Source organism: Ambystoma mexicanum, chromosome 4q (assembly GCF_040938575.1).
Source record: "Ambystoma mexicanum isolate Mex_15411 chromosome 4q, UKY_AmexF1_1, whole genome shotgun sequence".
Taxonomy (NCBI): Eukaryota; Metazoa; Chordata; class Amphibia; order Caudata; family Ambystomatidae; genus Ambystoma; species Ambystoma mexicanum.
Window position 1 is genome coordinate 248062779 of NC_090928.1, and position 21488 is coordinate 248084266.

At 41.9% G+C, this 21488-nt stretch overlaps 1 protein-coding gene across 3 annotated transcripts in view; it reads right to left on the reverse strand.

The window, feature by feature from the left end:
- GALM (galactose mutarotase) overlaps window positions 1–21488 on the reverse strand; it is a 343990-nt gene that overhangs the window by 186654 nt on the left and 135848 nt on the right. For all 3 annotated transcript variants that reach the window (XM_069607805.1, XM_069607807.1, XM_069607808.1), the window contains exon 5: window positions 10202–10283. In XM_069607805.1, the coding sequence (XP_069463906.1) occupies window positions 10202–10283 (82 nt within the window). The remainder of the gene's footprint in view (window positions 1–10201; window positions 10284–21488) is intronic.

Consider the following 21488-nt stretch of genomic DNA (forward strand, 5'->3'; position numbering starts at 1 on the left):
TCTGTTTAGTGAATCGCTTTACACACAAGGAATTGGTGCCAGAGGAGTGCTGGGGTCTTGAGGGGGAATATTTAGTCAGAAAGAGTTGCAGATAATGTGGATGATACAGAGGGATTTGAATTTCATCTGTGCTGCGACCGGGAAGGCTTTGTAGGGCAGGAGAGATGTGGTCCCTGGCCTTGAGGCCAAGGATAAGTCTTGCTGCCCTATTCTGGATTAGCTGAAGGGGTTGCAGAGTGGACAAAGGTAGATTAAGGAGGAGGCTATTGCAATAGTCAAGCCTAGAGTGAACCAGAGCCCTGGTAACATTGAGCTTCTGGGGGAAGGTGAGAAAAGGTAGAATTCCTTGGAGAAGGACGAGCTCAAAGTGGGACTTATTGGCAATGTCCTGAGTGTGAGGGAGGAACGAGAGAGAGAGAAAGGAGTTGAAGATGACTGAGGTTTCTGGCTTCCAAAGAGGGAGCAGGGGGAGAGCCCATGGAAGAAGGCCAAAGTGAAGGGAAGAGGTCGGGTGCAGGGGTTCCAACAGGAAGGATCTCTGTTTTGCTGGCAGAGATCATTGGAAGTACCCCAGGCCTGGATGGCAGAGAGGCACACAGGGATGATGGAGGATGCAAGAGTGTCTGCAGGAAGTTTTAAGAAGAGTTGTGTGTCATCAGCATATCACTGGAAGTTGGGGGAGAAGGAGGAGATGAGGCATGCCAGCAGAGTAAGATAGTTGTTAAAGAGGCAATGCGAGAGAATAGAGAGACCAGAGTCCTGGAGGATGCCACATGTGGAGACGGAAGTAGGTGAGGAGAGGGTACCCAGTTTGACATTGGACAAGCAGTCAGTTAGGAAGGTCAGCCAGTCCAGTTCCCGCTCCGAGATACCAAGGCTGTCAGGGAGCCTTTTTATGAGGATGGAGTGGTTGACTGTGTCAAATGCAGAAGAGAGATCAAGAAGGATGAGGACAGCAGGAGAGTTGGAATCAAGGGATGCAAGCAGTTCTTCACGGGTATGCAGGAGAGCAGCTTCTATGCCTCTGGATGCTCAGAATCCAGGTTGATGGTCGTGGAGACTGCCAACAAGTCCAGTGTGAGAGTTAAGTTGGAGCAGGGCCAAATTCTCAAGCCGTTTCCTCAGGAAGGGGGTAATGGAAATGGGCCAATAGATGGCTGGACAGGAAGGGTTTTTAAGGAGGGGGCGCACAAGGGAGTGCTTGCGGGGGGATGGAAAAGAACCAGTAGCAAATGAGTGGTTACAGAGATCAGAGAGAGCACATTTTGTCCTTGATGGTTCTGGATGAGCAAGGGGCAATCTGTTTGGAAGAGACCTTCAGGGAGTTGACAACTCTGGTTACTTCTTCCAGTGAGACAAAGGCAAAGGAGGAAAAGGAGGAAGGAGCAGGGTGAGTAGCCAAGGGAGGTAAAGAGGTGAGGAATGGGTTGGAAGAGTGTGTGACAAGGCTGTTCAGGATGTCCGTAGTTTTGGTGGTGAAGTGAGTGGCAAGTGTGTCGCAGCAGGCCTGAGAAGGAGTAGGGGTGGAGGATACTGCAGACGGATATGCAAAGTGATCCTGAAGGAATTTAGAGGGATTGAACCAGTAATAAACAGCTGAAATATACAAGGAAGAAGCATTGGTCCTTTCCCAAAAGGGATTGGTGGTGGGGGGGGGTGAGAAAACTTGAAGAAATCTAGAAGACATTTATAATTTTAACTGAAACTATCCACGAAGACTCTACCTTGTCAACAGACAAGTGAAAGAAACTCAGAGACGGCTGATAAGTTCTCTAAGAGCCAGGTCAGACAGAAGCCCAACCAGAAGCTGTTCTGCAAGCCCCCTTTTTAGTTAGGCTTTCTAAGGTCGTAGCACCAGTTAGCAACAAGGAATTTGGACGCAGGACTCTTTATATTGGATTACGACAAGCTTCCTTGGTTTTTGTTTTAGAAGGCAGGGGACTTCCCTCATAGCGATGGGCCCAGTTAGGCATTTTTATTTTGATTCAACCAAGCTACACTATGACCCATTGTAGTCCGAGTCCTCCTTCTGGTTCACCATGTTAACCTGCTGAGTGCTGTAATGCAGCCCTTGCTGGCATCTTGTGACCACCAGAGCTTGAGCCGCACAGAAGCTAAAAAACTGGGGATACCAAGCAGAGCAAGGCAAGGAGGGCAACCCTGGGCTGCTGTGTAATAATAATTTCAATCTGAAAAGCAACCAAGCATGGGAGCCAGAGAGAAATGTGTTTTGGGTATCCCCTAAGGCCAGGGCAAATTAAAATGTTCTGGCTAGTAGGCATCTGACGTGTCTACGTCTACAGAGCCAGGAGGGTGACTCAAGAGAGGAGGACATCTATATATCCAGAACATGCGGATCAGCATTCAAGGTCAGGAAAGAGTTTTGCTCTGGTGCTTTAAACACCCTGTGGCTGTGAGTGAAATTAAAGAGTCTCTTCACATGGGGTGTGTGTGAGTGTGTGTGTGTGGCAAACCAGAGCTCCTTTTATTTAGTGTATAGCACTGACCTTAGACCTTAGACCAGAACACCCGGTCTTCCAATATATCCCCTGGCACTTGGTTGTGTTAATCCTCCACCCTGAAAGAATTAGTCATCGCTTGTTTTAATTACTTCTTCCACATAACCGTGACCCCTGACCGCCGAACCTTGCCTTAAGTTAGCCAATAGGGGAGACATTGGGAACCTTGCCAGAAAGGGCTAAACCAGGTATAGGAAATTAGGAAGTCCCCCCACTACTATTCGGTTTGCTCCTCTCCGCTTCATCGCTTCCATAATTCAGCTGAAAAGGCGATCCTATGGCTACATGCTTACATTGTACACCCCACATGTAAGCATGTAGCCAACTCTTCCAGTGCTAAGAATAAAGCTCTTGCTTATGAGTGGGGAGCCTTTTTTATTGGGTATCTACCCCCGTGGACCTCAGCGCCCTCTCCTTGTTGAATGTTGAATTCAAGGTCACGGTCGCACGATGAAGTAGCAACGGAGTTTCATGGCTCCCTAACTCCATTTGAATCCAAATTGCAAAACAATCTTTGCTACTTAAGCTATTGTCATGCGCCCTTATCAAGGACGAGAGAAAGAAAGACAAAGACTGCCTCTTTTTCTCCAATCAGTAAGCTTGGAGCTTTTAATTATGCATTTGTTCAAAAAAAGAAAATATATAGAAATGTATGCCCTTGAATGACATGTGTTTCGACATAAGCGTCTTTTTCAAATCAGGGCTAATTGCATTTCATTAGCAAAAATAGCATATTCATTACAAAAGTCAAAGAGAACAAAAGGAGAAAATGATCATTGTGTACATGTTATAATTCAAACACAAGCAATTTTATGCATATCGGTTGGAGGGTGGCCATTGGGGAGGGTGTAGGGTGGGATTGTTAGGGATGGTTGAAAAAATGCAAAGAAAAATGCAAAGAAAAAATCAAATAGACAAAACATTAATAAGAAAATATTTAGTTGTCCATATCTAATTTCACTTAAAGTCTTAAGAATGGCAATTTGCAAAATCTTTCTTACCTAGTGAGTTCGAATGAAAATTCATAAATTCAATGCTTAATGTAAATAGTCATGGGTTAAATCCCTACAACAAAAACAGCATGTGACCCATTAGTATGTTTAAACACTTTTAGTTAATGAAGTACCTTTAAGAGATAATTGTTGTGCATGGTCTATATTTTTATTTTTAATGTTGCCATTGTAAGAATGTAACAGAAGGTTACGTTAGGGTTAATCCGTTAAATGATGTTGATGGGTGAAAGGACAAGTAAGCCGGTTTCCGGTTAATTGCAACATAAACATTTTAACCATGTTAATACTCCTAGTAGAGCCAGTATGATAATTCTCTTAATGTTAACATTCGCGATTGCGCGATCTGGGCGATCGTAGCTCCACGTGAAACCACGTGCAGTTTCAAAATGCTAGTAAGACCCCCTGCAGAAGCCCCTACTCCACGCTTACCTTTTCGTCCGCGTGTGTCGTTCAAAAAAGTCCCTGTTTGTTCTGCGTCGGATTGGTGTTATTATTGTAACCGTGGTACCTGAACAATTTGGTCCTACTACAGTGTTTACCCGGAACTTCTACTTTATTGTGCAGCGTTATGATGGGATTCTAGTGTCCATTCACTTTATTTATAGTTATTACTTTGCTCTCATATTGATTGAGTTCTTGGTGTTATTTAGGAATAAAATTGTGTATTTTAAATCAAACCTAAAAATGTGCTGAGGTGTTACACATAAATGCCAATCGTGTGTGTTATATTCATACCGTAAATTGTGTGACTTATGTTATTATTAAAAACATTAAATAAGAACTTCCAAAATTAAAAAAGCGTATGGTACACCATCTCTAGTAGTCCTTTGTTGATTACTATTGTCGCGGCCATATTGTGGGCGAACATTGGTTAACTAATATGAGAATCGCGTTTTCTTAATCAATATTAGTAATATGTCAATGGGAAAGACATTACAAAGGGCATGCGTTTGTAGTGGATTAAGCGCAGGGCGGGTTGTGTAACCTAAGTGTAAAATTGAGGTTTTCTTTGAGTATTTTATTTTATTTTAAATGTTCCACATGGTTACCGAAATTGAGCGAATTAAAGCAATAGCTATATTTGTTGTAGAATTAGTTCAAACCGTTGTGTTAAGGGTATTACCCTAATGTGTGCTGTTATGCATAATTTGTAGGAAAAAAGCATATCTACCTTTTTGATACCCTTGATAACGTTCAAAACCTGGTGTATGAAAACATACTTGTATAATTTGAGCTTAAGATAAGCAAAACTATTTTAAACTAAAATTGTTAAGTACATATGGTGTACATACAACACTTCCTTGTGTAATGGAGGCCTAATATAAGCCTAATCATTTTTGACTAATCGAAATGATGAGTACATGCAAGAGAACATTGAAAACTGATATGTATGTGAAAAATGTTCTTTCATTTATCTTTAAAGGAATGAGGCCATCTCATGATCAGAGTTCAAGCCTCTTTCTACTACATGAAATTTGCAAATCAATTTTTGTTTCTTCTTGCCGCAGTTTGGTTTCAAGATCTCCTCCTCTCGGTCCCAAAGACACTTTTTTGAGTCCAATGAATTTCAATTCCTTTTTATGAACTCGTTGGTGTTTACTTTGCCAGTGTTGTGCTAAGGGTAAATTAGTATCTTGACTCCCAATGTTTGATATATGTTCCCTTATTCTTGTCCTGGGTTCCTAAATGGTACTGCCTATGTAGATTTTTTCACAATGGCAGACAATTGCATATACTACAAACTTACTTCTACAGTTGATTTGATCCACTATCTTGTGTGATATCTTATATTTGTCTTTAAAGATCACTGTATTGTTCAAAGCATGTTTGCACATTGTGCATGTTCCACATTTTCGAAATCCAATGGGTGACGGCGGAAGCCATGTGACTGTAGTATCTTTTTTCTCCTCTGGAAGGAATGAGGGGCTCAGAATGTTTTTAATAGTTTTGGCTCGTCGGTAAATTAAAGTGGGATTGTCTCTGATGTACTTTCTCACATTTTCATCAAGTTGTAACAGATGCCAATTTTTTCTCAAAATCTTTCTCAAAACTTTGTTGTCTGCACAGTAGTTTGTAATGAAACTAATTTCTTGTTTTACCTCTTGTTTGGATTTTGTTGGCTTCAGGGTGCTTTCCATATCCACCTGGGAGGCCTTATTCTTAGCTAGCATGATTATTTTATTTCCATAGCCTCTTGTTTTGAATCGCCTTGTTAGTAGTTTACATTCATCTTCAAAACTGCTTTTTTCAGAGCAGTTTCTTCGAGCTCTGATGAACTCTCCTTTTGGTATATTCCTAATCACCGAATTAACATGGCAACTTGTTGAGAATAGAGTTGAATTTGCTTCCGTACTTTTCCTGAAAGTTTTTGTTTTGAGATGATTGTCTTCTACGTAAATGGTCAGATCTAAGAAATTTATTTCGTGAGCGCTGGCAGTTCCAGTAAATTCTATCCCCATCGTGTTCTTATTTGCTCTGTTCCTAAAATCTTCCAAGGGTCCCTCTTCCCCTTTCCAAATTATCAGTACATCATCTATGTACCGTGTCCATAATATTACCTTCGCGTCAAATTCATTGTCTGTGAAAATGTGTTTGTCTTCGTACATCGCCATCGTCAAATTGGCAAGCGCTGGGGCATATTTAATCCCCATTGCCACTCCTTGTGTCTGCTTAAAGAATTGACCATTGAAGATAAATACATTATTTTATAATGTCAATAGAAGCATTTCCTTCAACATGCTTACAGATTGGTAATTAGACGCTAATTCCTTTGAAAATACGTGATCCATAGTTTCTATAGCAACATCATGTCTAATTGATGTGTATAGGGAACGTACGTCCCAGGTAGCCAGGATGTAGCCCTGTTGCCATTCAATCATTGCTAGTTTGTTAATTGTCTCAGTTGTATCTCTCAAATAGGATTTGGTTTTAAACGCCATTGGTCTTAAGATATTATCAATGTACTGTTCCAGGTTCATGGTTGCCCAACCAATTCCACTTAGAATTGGTCTACCTTCTGGGATCTTTGTATACTCTTTGTGTATTTTAGGTAAAAAATATATTGTCGGTAATATAGGTTGTTTTATTTCCAAAAAGTATTTTTCCTCATCAGTAGTTAGTCCTTGTCTGTGCCATGAAGTAATTGCTTCTTTCAATTCTGTTAGTATTTCCAATTTAGGGTTCTTTTTCAGTATGGCGTAGCAATTCAGCGTATTCAGATGGGTCATTGCCATCTCTATATAATCTGCTCTGTCCATTACTACTATTTTCCCTCCTTTGTCAGCTCCTTTAATCACCAGATTATGGTCTTTCTTGAGTTGAAAAAGAACTTTTCTATCCATTCTGGTTAAATTGTCATATTGGTATTTCATTTTAAATCTGTTTGTAGTTTTAGCATCGTTGTAGTCATTTAAATCCTTGGTGACTGTTTTGTAAAAGGTATCGACTAGATTGTCCGGCATAAGCTGTGGCGTGAACTTGGATTTTGGTTTCAACTCTTTAGCAGAAAGGCTGGTTTGTTGTATTCGAAGTTCATGTAATGTCTCATGGATAGGTCTTTCTTCTGTTTCTTGTAGACCTCCGAGTGTGTTTATATTGGCCAAATCTTCAATGGTTATCTCACTTTCCTGTATCAATGGTTCCTTCGTATGATGCACCTTGATTTGAGTGTCAAAATGTTTTTTTAATTTCAGCTTCCTCACGAATTTGAATAAATCTATATGTACTTCTGTATTATTGAAGTTTGTGGTTGGTGCAAAGGTGAATCCTTTGTTTAATAATGATATTTCTTCAGGTTGAAGTTGATGATTGGATATGTTCAAAACCAGGTCTTTCACTTGTTCTTTTTCACTGCTTCTCTTACTCTTGCTCTTGTTAGTCTCCTGAAATCCTCTTGCGCCTCTGGATTTCCTGTGTCTACTGTTGCCACGTTTCCCCCTCCTCCTGTTGGCGGTTGTTGTTGGGTTGCCTGTTGTGGCAATAAAAAACGTACTTGCTTCTGATTCTGGTAAGTGAGTCTGTTGCCTTTTTTATATCTCCTTATTTGATTAAAAAATCCTTGTCCTTCTTGGGGTTCAGTAGTGTTAGGTGTATCCTTGTCTTGATCTCCTTCAGAATCTGCATCCGAACTACCTGGGCAAGTGTTTGGTGTGCTTTCTTTCAAACTGGGCTTACTTAATTGTTTATATTTGTCCTGAAAGGTGTACACCTTATCATCCTCATAATCTCTGTTGTCTCGAAAGAATTTTCTCATCTTTCTGAGTTTAATTTCGTCTTGATATTCCTTCAAAATCTCGAACATTTTTTGGTAGTTCTTCTCTTTTGTCACCTCTAGTGCTTTTGCTTCTTGTATTTCCTTTTTGACCTCCTCTATTTGGTTTGTTATCCGTTTGTGCTCCCCGGAGGCATGTTCTATTAGAAGTTCTAACATCATATTGGACTCAAAAAAGTGTCTTTGGGACCGAGAGGAGGAGATCTTGAAACCAAACTGCGGCAAGAAGAAGCAAAATTGATTTGCACATTTCGTGTAGTAGAAAGAGGCTTGAACTCTGATTATGAGATGGCCTCATTCCTTTAAAGATAAATGAAAGAACATTTTTCACATACATATCAGTTTTCAATGTTCTCTTGCATGTACTCATCATTTCGATTAGTCAAAAATGATTATGCTTATATTAGGCCTCCATTACACAAGGAAGTGTTGTATGTACACCATATGTACTTAGCAATTTTAGTTTAAAATAGTTTTGCTTATCTTAAGCTCAAATTGTACAAGTATGTTTTCATACACCAGGTTTTGAACGTTATCAAGGGTATCAAAAAGGTAGATATGCTTTTTTCCTACAAATTATGCATAACAGCACACATTAGGGTAATACCCTTAACACAACGGTTTGAACTAATTCTACAACAAATACAGCTATTGCTTTAATTCGCTCAATTTCGGTAACCATGTGGAACATTTAAAATAAAATAAAATAAAATACTCAAAGAAAACCTCGATTTTACACTTAGGTTACACAACCCGCCCTGTGCTTAATCCACTACAAACGCATGCCCTTTGTAATGTCTTTCCCATTGACATTATACTAATATTGATTAAGAAAACGCGATTCTCATATTAGTTAACCAATGTTCGCCCAAAATATGGCCGCGACAATAGTAATCAACAAAGGACTACTAGAGATGGTGTACCATCCACTTTTTTAATTTTGGAAGTTCTTATTTAATGTTTTCAATAATAACACAAGTCACACAATTTACGGTATGAATATAACACACGCGATTGGCATTTACGTGTAACACCTCAGCACATTTTTAGGTTTGATTTAAAATACACAATTTTATTGCTAAATAACACCAAGAACTCAATCAATATGAGAGCAAAGTAATAACTATAAATAAAGTGAATGGACACTAGAATTGCGTCATAACGCTGCACAATAAAGTAGAAGTTCCGGGTAAACACTGTAGTAGGACCAAATTGTTCGGGTACCACGGTTACAATAATAACAGCAATCCGACGCAGAACGAACAGGGACTTTTTTGAACGACACACGCAGACGAACAGGTAAGTGTGGAGTAGGGGCTTCTGCAGGGGGTCTTACTAGCATTTTGAAACTGCACGTGGTTTCACGTGGAGCTACGATCGCCCAGATCGCGCAATCACAAATGTTAACATTAAGAGAATTATCATACTGGCTCTACCAGGAGTATCAACACGGTTAAAACGTTTATGTTGCAATTAACCGGAAACCGGCTTACTTGTCCTTTCACCCATCAACATCATTTAACGGATTAACCCTAACGTAACCTTCTGTTACATTCTTACAATGGCAACATTAAAAATAAAAATATAGACAATGCACAACAATTATCTCTTAAAGGTACTTCATTAACTAAAAGTGTTTAAACATACTAATGGGTCACATGCTGTTTTTGTTGTAGGGATTTAACCCATGATTATTTACCTTAAGCATTGAACTTATGAATTTTCATTCGAACTCACTAGGTAAGAAAGATTTTGCAAATTGCCATTCTTAAGACTTTGTGAAATTAGATATGGACAACTAAATATTTTCTTATTAATGTTTTGTCTATTTGATTTTTTCTTTGCATTTTTCTTTGCATTTTTTCAACCATCCCCAACAATCCCACCCTACCCCCTCCCCCAATGGCCACCCTCCAACCGATATGCATAAAATTGCTTGTGTTTGAATTATAACGTACACAATGATAATTTTCTACTTTTGTTCTCTTTGACTTTTGTAATGAATATGCTATTTTTGCTAATGAAATGAAATTAGCCCTGATTTGAAAAAGACGCTTATGTCGAAACAAGTGTCATTAAAGGGCATACATTTCTATATATTTTCTTTTTTTGAACAAATGCATAATTAAAAGCTCCAAGCTTACCAATTGGAGAAAAAGAGGCAGTCTTTGTCTTTCTCTCGTCCTTGCTAAGAATAAAGCTGTTGAACCCATCTTTTAGGTGTGCTGAGTGTTCTGCTCCTCATCTACTGTGACCATTCACAATAGTTTGCAATCATCCCTCGCACTGATTCAATGAAATGCATTAAAAAAGCAACACATTACCTATACTTTGGGAGCTACCCCATTGCATGTCTAACAAAGCTTGCCAAGCGCGGCCAGAAACGTCAAGCTACCCACCAGTCGGTATCATGGTGTCATCCACAGGTAAGTACGAATCCGCCGCAATGCAAACTTCATGATCGTAGACACTGCTTGCACCCTACAAAAGACAGGCATTTGAAAGCAGATTAAACTGGGCAAAGAAAACTCCCTCTAACATCTGCCAAACAACAAGACCATGTAGGGAGTGACATTTTGCGATGTAAGGAAACCAGAAGTTTGGGGGTTCATTTGCTGTTCTTGCACACACCGAGCAGAAACACCAGAGAATCCCAAAAGGAAGCGATAGCATGATTGCGTCTCTTCAAAACAGTGCTTAAAAACAGCTTACAAAAAGGGTTTGACCTTCACTGGGTTTAACCTTCACTGGCCTTAGGAGGATAATACTCTTATTGGGCTAAAGCATACTTTTGGATTCAACTGTTCGTATCAGAACAATGCAGATCCCTTTAACTAACAAAAAGTGATGAGCGATCAGATGGAAATTAGTCATAACCATTGCCAGTCGCTCTTGACAGCCTGGCAGTACATCATTTTTAGCCCGGTCTGAGACTACACAAGGGGGAACACCATGCACATCAGCCCTTGGTGCCACCCCAAAAGGAGCCCTCCAGCACTTCACATTCGCAGGAGGCTCCAAGCAACAGCAGACATTTTTCAGGCTTGATGGCCATCACCAGTGAGTTTTTAGCTCGCAACTCTATAGGCACAACAAACTCGTCGAACATCTGGGCATATTTTTGTGAGACTTTCACACAACTAAAAGGTAGTGGCTGTTACTTTCTTTTAATTTTGTTTCATTGTACCCTATTTTTTTAAAACCCCACTAGTTAGCGTGCTGTTCTCCCCTACTCATTACAAGTCACAATGGTAGTGTAGAGGAGGAAGCAAGTACCTCTACCGGAAGACCCGCCCCAATTCTGCCTATATATTGGCAGCCAGAAATTGTGACATGTGCAAAGCCAGTAATGGTACCTATACATTGAGAAAACCCAATATGATGTATCCCCGAAGAAATTACAGTCTTCTGAAGGAATTTCCGGAATAAGTGTGACGATGAGTGAAAGAGGAGACTGGTGACGCCACATGAAGCAGAAATGATGCACCCAGAAGAGATGCTAATGAAGAAAGTATATAGACCTGAAGATTGCACGTGTGGAAAAGCACTGAAGAAAATGCAAAGCCATTTCACAAATATACTGTTGCAGTAATGCAAGTATACGAAGTAATCATATACGTAAGGAATAGACTGCAGGCGGTGCCGCCAATATATATATATATACATACAAACACACATATGTGTGTATAGTATCTGGATGTTCCACAACGCATTTTAGCAAAATTGGACCCTGTGAATGAAAGGGTTGAAAGTGTGGCGCACCAGAATAGAATAGCTGACGGCGAAGGAAGATTCGAGAAGGCTTGTCTGGCCCAGTGTCAAGAGTCAGGGCTGCCAAGAGCCTGGTTATCTACTTGAGAAGATACAATAAACGTGAGAAGCAAGCCAAGCTCCTGTATGAGGTGTAATGGAAAAACACTAGAAGTACCAGGTTTTCTACATTTAATAGTTTTAAATACAACGAAGGAGCTCAAAATGTGGTCTCGAGTCACATGATCAGATGAAAATAGACTTTGGGGCAAGCTACACCGAGACCAGAAGATCGGGCCATGCCTTCACTCCCTTTTAGTCTCAGGCACAATGAGCCTTCACAAGGCTGAGTTCAAGACTTCAAAGACTAATTGACTGGCAGACCACAGGAGTGATGATGGATGTTGGGTTAATTGGGTGGGGAGGCATGAGCAGGCCAACCCCCTAGCAACTGGGGTACCAGCTTTTGTGCTGCTAGCGAGTGGAATATTCCAGAAGGGTACAAGTGTGCCAACCAATTATAGAGGGCCACGTAGCAAGGAGCTCTATAGTTGAGAAGCCAATAGAACGTTGTGTATTAGTCTGACACGGAAAATGACTTGCACTTGGGGTGGGCTTAGTTGTCCACCTGACTTTAGAGATCCCACCACGATCCCTGCCCTTATAGAAAGTATACTTAGATGTTCTCCTTAAGCCCATCAGAAACACCCGTAGGTTTTCTTATTTTGCCATTTTTATTATAAAGTTGTGTTTTTTTATGAAATGTTTGAGAACTCTTGAGAGAGAATACTGTGCAGCGCCTGTTGATATCTGTTGTAAGCCCTGTTTTAACAAGTGTAATTAAAACAGTAATGTTTTTGCCAAACTTCCTGAGTCGTCTGATTATTGATGTATGAGTAAGATCTGCATCCCCATCCATCTCAGATACTGTTACCTCGTCTTAAAGGACATCCAGGGTTCAGTGTCAACAAAATGATTAAGAAAGATGAGGGCAGTAGAAGCGGGAAATGATGGAAGATGAGGCTAGGAGAATGAAGGAAAGACGAGCCTGCAGCATGGGGCAACAATTAAACTAGAAGAGGGACAGCATGGGAGGTATTAGCGCAGATGGACAAGGCTACAATAAGATTACAGGGCCCAGGCAGAGATAAGTCTAGAGGTGCAAATGAAAGCCGAGGTAAAATGGAGGTGTGAGAACCAGGGCCAAGGCAACCCTTTGGATCTCCAGATGTTTTTTGGACTACAGCTCCCATCAGGCCCAGCCAGCATAGTCAGTGGAGAGGGATCATGGGTATTGCAGTCCCAAACTTCTGGAGAGACCCAGGTTGCAGACCCTTGCTATAGGGAGATGCTTGAGGTGAAGATGGAGACCACAGAAAATCAAACTTTGATGAACCTGGCAATGTCAAACGTACAGAGACTGGATGAAGACACAGTGATCCAAGGTAAAGCATAAGACAAATGTGCCTACAGAAGGGATAATGAGAAACAACAAAATCTACTAAGATCAATGGCCTAAAGGCAAAGTGGGAGGGATGGACAATGTGGGGATTCTGTAACAATTCAGATAGTTTGATGTCCACACAGAACAGAAAAAGAAAGTCCTCTATGTAACAGGGTAGTAACTTGCAAAATTATAAAGGATCACATCTCGGATTGCTTCTGCCAACAGCCTGCAAGACCGAACATCCCCAAACAATTATTGCTCTAAAGTCAGGACAGAAGAACTCCAATGGAATTGAGGTTTTTCTGGATAAGAGAGGTGCTTTATGTCAGCAAACAGGTGGCAGGATGGGTGAAACACTAACAGTGTATTCCCAACTCTAGAAGTAACTAGTGTACTGATACAAAATGACCAGGCCCCAAGTCTAGAAAGGAAGGGTTATAGGCGATCACTGTTAGGACTGATTTTTGATACTTTGGCCTGGTGGACAGATGTATACAAGGCCAACCTAGTATTGTGACAGGGACAACTCTGAGTGTTGTAGTCAAACCATTTCAAGGTAGCACGACAAGTGGTCTAGACTAAGTCTCAAGAGGTGGTGAGATTGTAAGGGGTCCTCAATGAGCAACACACAGTGAAATAATCAAGGAACACACTTAGACAAACATGTATACACATACTTCCTTATTTATGGCCAAACAACACAATGAAAAATTACTACAAACAGGTAATATTATCACTCAATACTAAAAATGAGAAATATATATATACACAATTACTGGAGTAGGGCAAAATACATATCAAACCCCTGAAAAGGAAGGTAGAGATTAGTATGAGCACTTCAGGTCCACAGAGATGCAAGCCTAACTTCAGAAGTCCAGCCCTAAAACGTATAGGCCTTGTGCCCAAAAGTCTGCAAAGTTCCATACAGTTTTGTGAAGCTGGAAAAATGAAGGTAGGGTCTCTGGGGTCCAGTGAACATTTCCAAGTGTCATGGACAAGTTACACTAACTAACACACTTGTTGCCAACGTTCTGAGTGCTTGGTAGGCCAAATGAAGAGGGTCCAAGGTTGCCTTTCCCGCCGTCAGCCTCAGCCCTTGATTTCCACGGGTTACATGTTTGAGCAGCTCTCCGGTCGGTGTCTAATGCTGGTGCAAGGTCTAGCCATTGAAGAATGCAGCAGAACTCAATGCAGGGCCCCTCTCAGGACAGGAATGGATGCAGGAAAGCAGTTTCGGACAATGGCCACCGATGCACTGCGACGCAAAGGGATTCCCTTGCCGCGGTCAGGCTTTCCCTCCTATCTCGGGTCCCCTTGATGCTAGGACCACACCATTTCACAGAGGTAATTCTTGCTGCACACGCTGAATCTCCCCCAAGTTCCAGGCCTCATCTCAGAACGGCGACATCTGCAGCACGGTAGCCCAAACTCAGAGCTGGTCAGCCACAGGGCAGTCCTGGGGCCCTAGCAAAGGCTCTTCTTCGCAGGACTCTGAGCTGACATTGAGAATGTATGTGCCCCCCACTCCAGGGGTCACAGCTCCTTCACAGGACTGCTATCTTCCAAAGGACAGGGCTCTACCAAGGCAGCAGCAGAAGTTGGTTGCCAAGCCTGCTTTGGACGGGTCCACGGTCTCCTTGCATGTCTTGTAGCTGGACAGGAGTCTTGGCTCCTTCAGTTTCTTCCAGGATCTCTCCAGAGTGGGCTTTACAGAGGTGGGTTCCCAACATGTGTGGGCATGTTCCATATTAGGGACATGCATCAGAAAAACACAAACGTGGTGAAGAAGCCGAGGGGCTTCAACACTTGTGTGGGTAGAACCTTTGACTATATTTAGTTAAGTAGGCACGAAGGAAAAACAGATAATTCTGGGATCTTTTTAGCTAGAAAAACTATTTGAAAAAAGTTTACAGCCTTCAATATTGCAAAGAATACTTAATAGTGGATGTTATTTAATTAAACCATTTTCCACATTGGTGTAGTATGTAATATAAAACATATACCAGTGAGGTACAAAAACATGTCCATTAAAAAAAAGAGCGAGAATAAACTTTGACAAATTTGAACAAATCAAACATAGTGAAAAAAAAGGTCACCCTATATGTAAAAATCTGTCGCACTTCTTCTATGAATTTGAGAATATGCAGAGAGTGGTTCGAAGAACCACTGTCTGTCTAGCTCAACAATGAAATCAACCTTATTGCAGGTCGACGTCAAGAAACATAGGTTATTGTGGTTTCATTGTGTATGGCATAATGGTGTTTAGTCCATACTGCTGGCGCAGTGCGATTGTAGCAGGCTGCCAATCCGTTGGGTTAGTAAGACGTTTCGGCAAATGTCTCTTATGATTTGACTGTTGCCTTCTTCAGGACCCAAAACAATTGCTTTGCAGAAACCCTGCATGCAAACATAAACCTCTAATGAGTATGTGTGCCATAATTAAAAACGAGAATACAATAAAAGGCAAGGAAAGGGCTGGGAAAACAACCAGGGCAAAAGGAGCATAGGACATACTGCAGGGGAAAGAAATTAGCTAACCCCTGTATAGGATACAGCTGGTGTGGCTCTGAGGCCTGAATGAATATGCCTATATCGATGGTATGGAACTTGTCCCACCTCAGATCCTGAGACTGTGAGGGGATGCAGGAGGAGAGGGGAAGGCAAAGAAAAAGGAAGAGAAAAAGAGAGGTCTATGTGAGGCTTGGGGCACAAATGGGGGCCGCTGGCCTATTATTCATAGTGGCAAGCGGCATGAGTGTAACTTCATGGTCATCTCCCAAATGACAGATGTTGGTAAAAGGCATGCTTACCCATGCCGGGTTCAAAAGGGGTAAAACAGCGGAGAAAGGCTTGGTTTGCTGGGTAGATGTCCTCTCCTCCTATCCTGGATGGACGTAGTGGCTCACCAGAGCGCTCAGGGCAGAACAGAGCCTCAGCACATAGTGGTGACGGAGGGGCCTGTTTACATCTGGGGCCCGTGATTTGGCAGCATGCCCATGGGTTGTCTTGGCCTCATGAACAACTGGCGTATGGTGAGGGAGGGCGCAGGACCACAATGGAGGGGAGGAAACAGCCAAAGGAAAAACAAAATTAGCAAGCATAATCGCAACGGCTAAGAGCGTCTCTGTGCATGGGGTTAAGATGCCTGCTGGGCGTGGTGGCATACGTAAAATTAAATGTTGCTAACCGTCTGTTACTGGCTCGGTGGTCTGTGTGTGTCTCAGCACTTAATTCCTGTCAGTCGGTACGAGTGCCGCGTTTGAGCAAAAGGAACGCTGAGCGGTTCTCGCTGGGTTAAAGTGTGCAGGCTGTTGTCATGGCAATGGGGGCCTGAAGGTGGAGTGCCGCTGTGATTGGAGGGGCGTTAGAGCCACGTCCTGACATGGTGGAGGAGGCCTGGCTGTGCATGGCCACAGGGCAATCGAGGCTGGTGCCGGCTTCATGCGTTGCCAGGCAACCAAAACCGCTATGTGTCCCCCCCGACATTGCAGGGGGCAAACTGATGAATAAACATAGGGCAATGCACGCCCGTGTCTAAACTCGATGGAGCTGCTTTAGCATAAAAGTGATGGCAGGCCAGGCTACTCCACACCTACACCTCCTAAGAACGTAAGTGTACAGGGGGTGCAGTGTGTAAACTGCCCCTCTAGTGTGTGTACTAGAAAGAGGGGGGGGGTAGAGAGGGGGCTCCAGATTGGGTGCAGGGGTCCTCTTATCCTAACAGCCAGGTAAGAGCAGCAGCTCCCACTAGCCAATGACAGGTCTGCCCCTCACGCACGCCAGCAGTGGTCCAATCAGGACCACTGGAGGCAAAACGCATGCATACCACTTAGACACACTGGCACCAGTTTGTGGATCGGGACCAGACAGTCCCAGCCAACTTCCTGGCAGAAAACACCCATAGCCCTCCAGTAGCCCGCCAAAAACCTCTGATTTACCGGCCACTGGAAGTTCATATAAGGGTTTTCCTGGCCTCACAGGCCAGGAAGAAGGCTAAAAGACAAGCTGGCTAATGGACAAGCGAAAAACCTTGAGGCAAGGCCATGTTTGACCAATAATCATCTGAGTGTTAGTGTAGGGCAAAACAAAACGTATACCCCATTGTATTGCATTGTAAAATGCATTGTACAATGATAAAAACGAACACAAGTGTTAAAAAGTTACTAAAAGTAGTAACAAAATAACTCGACTGAGGGAAACAATGTTTCCCAGTACCGACAGCCTGAAGGACATGTCAGTTCCCCCATAACAGATGAGCAAAACCAGTGTAGTGAAGCTTAAGGCTTCACTCCACTGTAAAAAGAACAGGTCAGATACAGAAATAAAAGTAAAATGTTTGGGGGTCCATAGCAATGGAAGGAAAGGTGCAGTAAAGAGGAACGTTTCCTAACCATCACCAAAGGATAATGTCCCGCCCAGTCTCAGGGAAATAAATGCTCATGAGCACTCCTTTCATCGTTGGGGGTCGGATCCCCCGAGACTGGTTGTAGTTCGGTTCCTGTGTCTGAGCACTAATGCCTCCTGAGTTGAGGGACTTTGGTAACTGTTGGTCAGGAATGGGTGGTTATGTAGCTCCCTTCCTGTCATAGGGCACTCTCTGGGGCTTGGCTATCCCACCAGGGACACTATGGGCCGGTAGAAGTCCTCCCTCCTGCCCTAGGAGTTCTCCTTGGTTTGCTGTCCCAGCCTGGGACGATTCGGGTAGGTATTGCCTCCACCTGGGTTGCTCTGGATAGGATGTTCTCGCTCGCTCCACCTGGGAACTAACTCTAGGCTCCCAGGGTCATGCTGTTGGCTTGCTCATTGCCACACTAGTGTGAACCCCACTCTGTCTTTATGGTATCACCAATAAAGGGGATATAGCCTCTGCATGCTTCCTAGTGTTGTCTTGAAAAAAGTGGTATTCCTATTGATAATAGGAACTCCCGTCCCATGCACACCTCTTGATATCGGACAACTAAAAGGTCCAAACAGAATTTAGACAGGTGTCATAATTTTTACTCATTTTTTGATTTTAGAACAACTTAATTCATAACTCATTTAGTTTTGCATTACTTGAATAGAAAACACATTTCAATACACACAATGTTCACAATGTTATCTGAAAAGTATTTATCAACTTAATAATTTTAGCACTTAGTATCCACGTTCAATTCACTCAAAGATGCAAAAAATACTAAACATTCTCAATGTGGAGCTCTACGCGTTTCGAGAATGTACCTCTCTTCTTCAGGAGCAATAACTATTTCTTTAAACACAGTGTTTCCTAATGATACTAGTAATTCGAAAATACTTTGAATGTTAATTTAAACAAATAAATCCAATTTCTGTTTCAAACACAAAACAGTATTTTTCTTTTCTCTTAAGACTTCAAATGCCGATTTCGATGTGGAATTATGGAAACGTCATCTTATGAGACAGTTCTCTGGTGTTCTGTAAATGAGAGTGATATGCGTGTTAGTGGACGATTAAATCAAAAGATCGCTATAGTGTTATTAAGGTAAGTTTCATTATTCCTACCTGTGTATTGTTGTCAAGGCTTGTGCGTTTCCAAACTCTGTAGTACACTGTGTGTCGTCGTGTCTATCCACCATAGTGCCTAGTCAGCCTACATTCTACCTAAATAATAATAATAATATGTGTCAGACTACAATCTTATACTTTTTCAATTCTGCAGTTTTAAACTAATATTCCATACAACAGTCAATGTATTACCTGTGTGTCGCAGCGTGGATGCTAAAGATGTTAACAATTTCTCGCAGTTCCAACGCAGGAGTAGATTCCCGTTTGTTTTCGAAAAATCTACACGGATAAGAATGTGTGTACGAATTTCTAGTAATCAACTATGTGCTAGTCATTTTTAAAAAAAATATATATTATGATAATTCCTCGTCCTCCTTCTTACCTCTGTAGAAGAGTTCCCTCGCCTTGAAAGTGTCCGGTAGCTTTCTCGCGGGTAAAACAGTTTGCTACCCACCTTAGGCTGCTTAATGTCATGTGACGTGCAATCTAATGTCATATGACGTGTAATCTCGGTCACGTGATGTCCTGGACTTCTGGGAGTTGCAGTGCCCTCGTGCATACAAATTCCTCAGTGGTTAACTGAAGTTGTCAAAAGACCTACTCATTATCGTTATAAACGGGTGCATTCACCCTGGGAATTTCATATTACTTTGTCGCACCGCCTCATTATTAACCTTACAACTTTCTCACGGGTGAAACAATTCACTAACTTAGTGTCATGTGACGTTAAATCTCTGTCACGTGATGTCCTGAACTTCTGGGAGTTGTAGTGCCCGCGGGCATACAAAATACATGCACTATGTCGTTGTGAATGGGTGCGTACATTCTGGGTGTTGCTTCTCACTTTATCACACCTAACATCAGTCAACCCATATATTTTGTGGGATCGCGAGTGACATTAATCTTCTGGCAGTTAGGAATAATAGTAGTTGTCATCATATGGTTTTTACACACATTTCTCGGAGTTATGTCTACATGCACTTCTCGAAGTTATAGTGCCTGCATTTATACATTATCAAATGGTATTCATGTTGTCTATATCTAATTTCGGTATCCTGTATGAATAGTATGGAATTCTGGGAATTGTAGTGTTTTTCACTGAGTGGTGTGTAGACACATATTATTTGTCCTACTTTCTTATAGAGATGTACATAATATATGTATGTTGTTAAGCTCTAGACTGTCTTTCTATTATTCCACATCATTTCACCTTGATGTTGCTTATACAACAATATGAAAGCAAATATGAAAACAAATGTTGGTAAAAGAAGAGTATTCAAAGGAGTATTCAAAGGAACGTTAATCAACCATTCTCACCGCAACAAGTGCTAATTTCATCACTATTTTTTGCTATTTTTCATTGGAATACATTCAGAGAGTACTCTTCATTCATGCCTCTGGGTTCTAAGGCATCTAGTTTGTGTACCCAAAACATCTCTCTACGGGATAGGATTTGTTGTAGGTTCCCTTCTCTAGCTGGTTGTGATGATTTCAAGAACTACAAATTTGAGTAGTGAAATTGTGTGTGTGAAATCTGATTGTATTCCTATGAAAAATAGCAAAAAATAGTGATTAGTTGTCCTATATCAAGAGGTGTGCAGGGGACAGGAGTTCCTATTATCAATAGGAATTCCACTTTTTTCATTATATTACTGACCTTTGATACCGAGGTTGTTTGTTTTTCTCCCCCGCACCTCTAAAGAGTACTTAACAATCATACAAGCCATTGGAGCTCTAAATTCCTTTAATTTAGAGTAACAATTAATTAAAAACATAGGGTTTGCAGTTTTTTTTGTTTCATTTTCTAGTATATCCTAGAGTTGTCTTATCAGTCCCCATAATCCTCTGCCCAAAGATACTAAACTGGTTCTCTAACCTGGCCTTGATTCTCCCCCGGGATACCTGATCACTATGATCTCCAATAGATGAGCCCCCTGGCCCCTGTTCTGACACCAAGGTGATCCTTTGGCCCTTACACTCCAGCTCTTGTCCTTCTCATTTTCTTGCTACTCCACCACCTCCTGCTTCAACCTTTACTCCTTCACCTCCCGCAGTTCTCACTTCTTGTGCTTTCGCTCTCCCTTCTCCTCTTCTAAACTTCCCCTTTCTTGTTCTGTTCTCCTCCAACGCCTCCAGCTCTCTCAGTAACATTAGCTTCTGGAATGCTGTTCCCTCTCCCACAAATATAGTAGAAACTAGCTGCCTTTTATACCGTAATAGGTGTCTGGGGAAAAAGGGCTTCGATTAAATGTCCCCTTTCTTCCTGACTTTCCCTCGTCTTGATTGGCCCTGGCACTTCCTTCTTGAGAGTAACCCCTCCCCCATCTAAACTCCAAGTGAGGGGACTTTTCTGCTGGTTTAGTTTGTGTGCCCATCATGTCAGGGCCAGTCAGATATGTCATGGGTGCTGCCTGACCGCAATTGGCCTGGCAAGTTTGTGTTGAACTGCCTCGCCCATCTCTCATTCTGTGTTTTTGGAAACTGCCATTTGGGAATGCCTAATCCTGCTCCCTGCCACATTGGGACACCCCATATGCACGTGAACTGGAGACTCTTAATATATGTTTCTATCTCTCTGTAAAGAGGTGTGTCTGTGAGAGAGAGAGAGAGAGAGAGAGAGAGAGAGAGAGAGAGAGAGAGAGAGAGAGAGAGAGAGAGAGAGAGAGAGAGAGAGAGAGAGAGAGAGAGAGAGAGAGAGAGAGAGAGACGTGGCAAGTCAGACATAGAAGACGGACAAGAGGACATGGTTCAATAATCTTCTTAACTCAAGGAAAAATAAAAGAAAACCTTCTCAAAGTCCTATGTCTCTGAAGGTGTCCCTATTCTAGAAAACAACAAACGGGTGCTTGTCAGGATGTCTCAAACAATGACAACTATCCTCTGTTCAAATCTACTCTATCCTAATCTCTGTCCTACCACTGTAAAAGAAAGGAAAGAAAAGAGAATCTAATCTTGAGCTTAGGGTA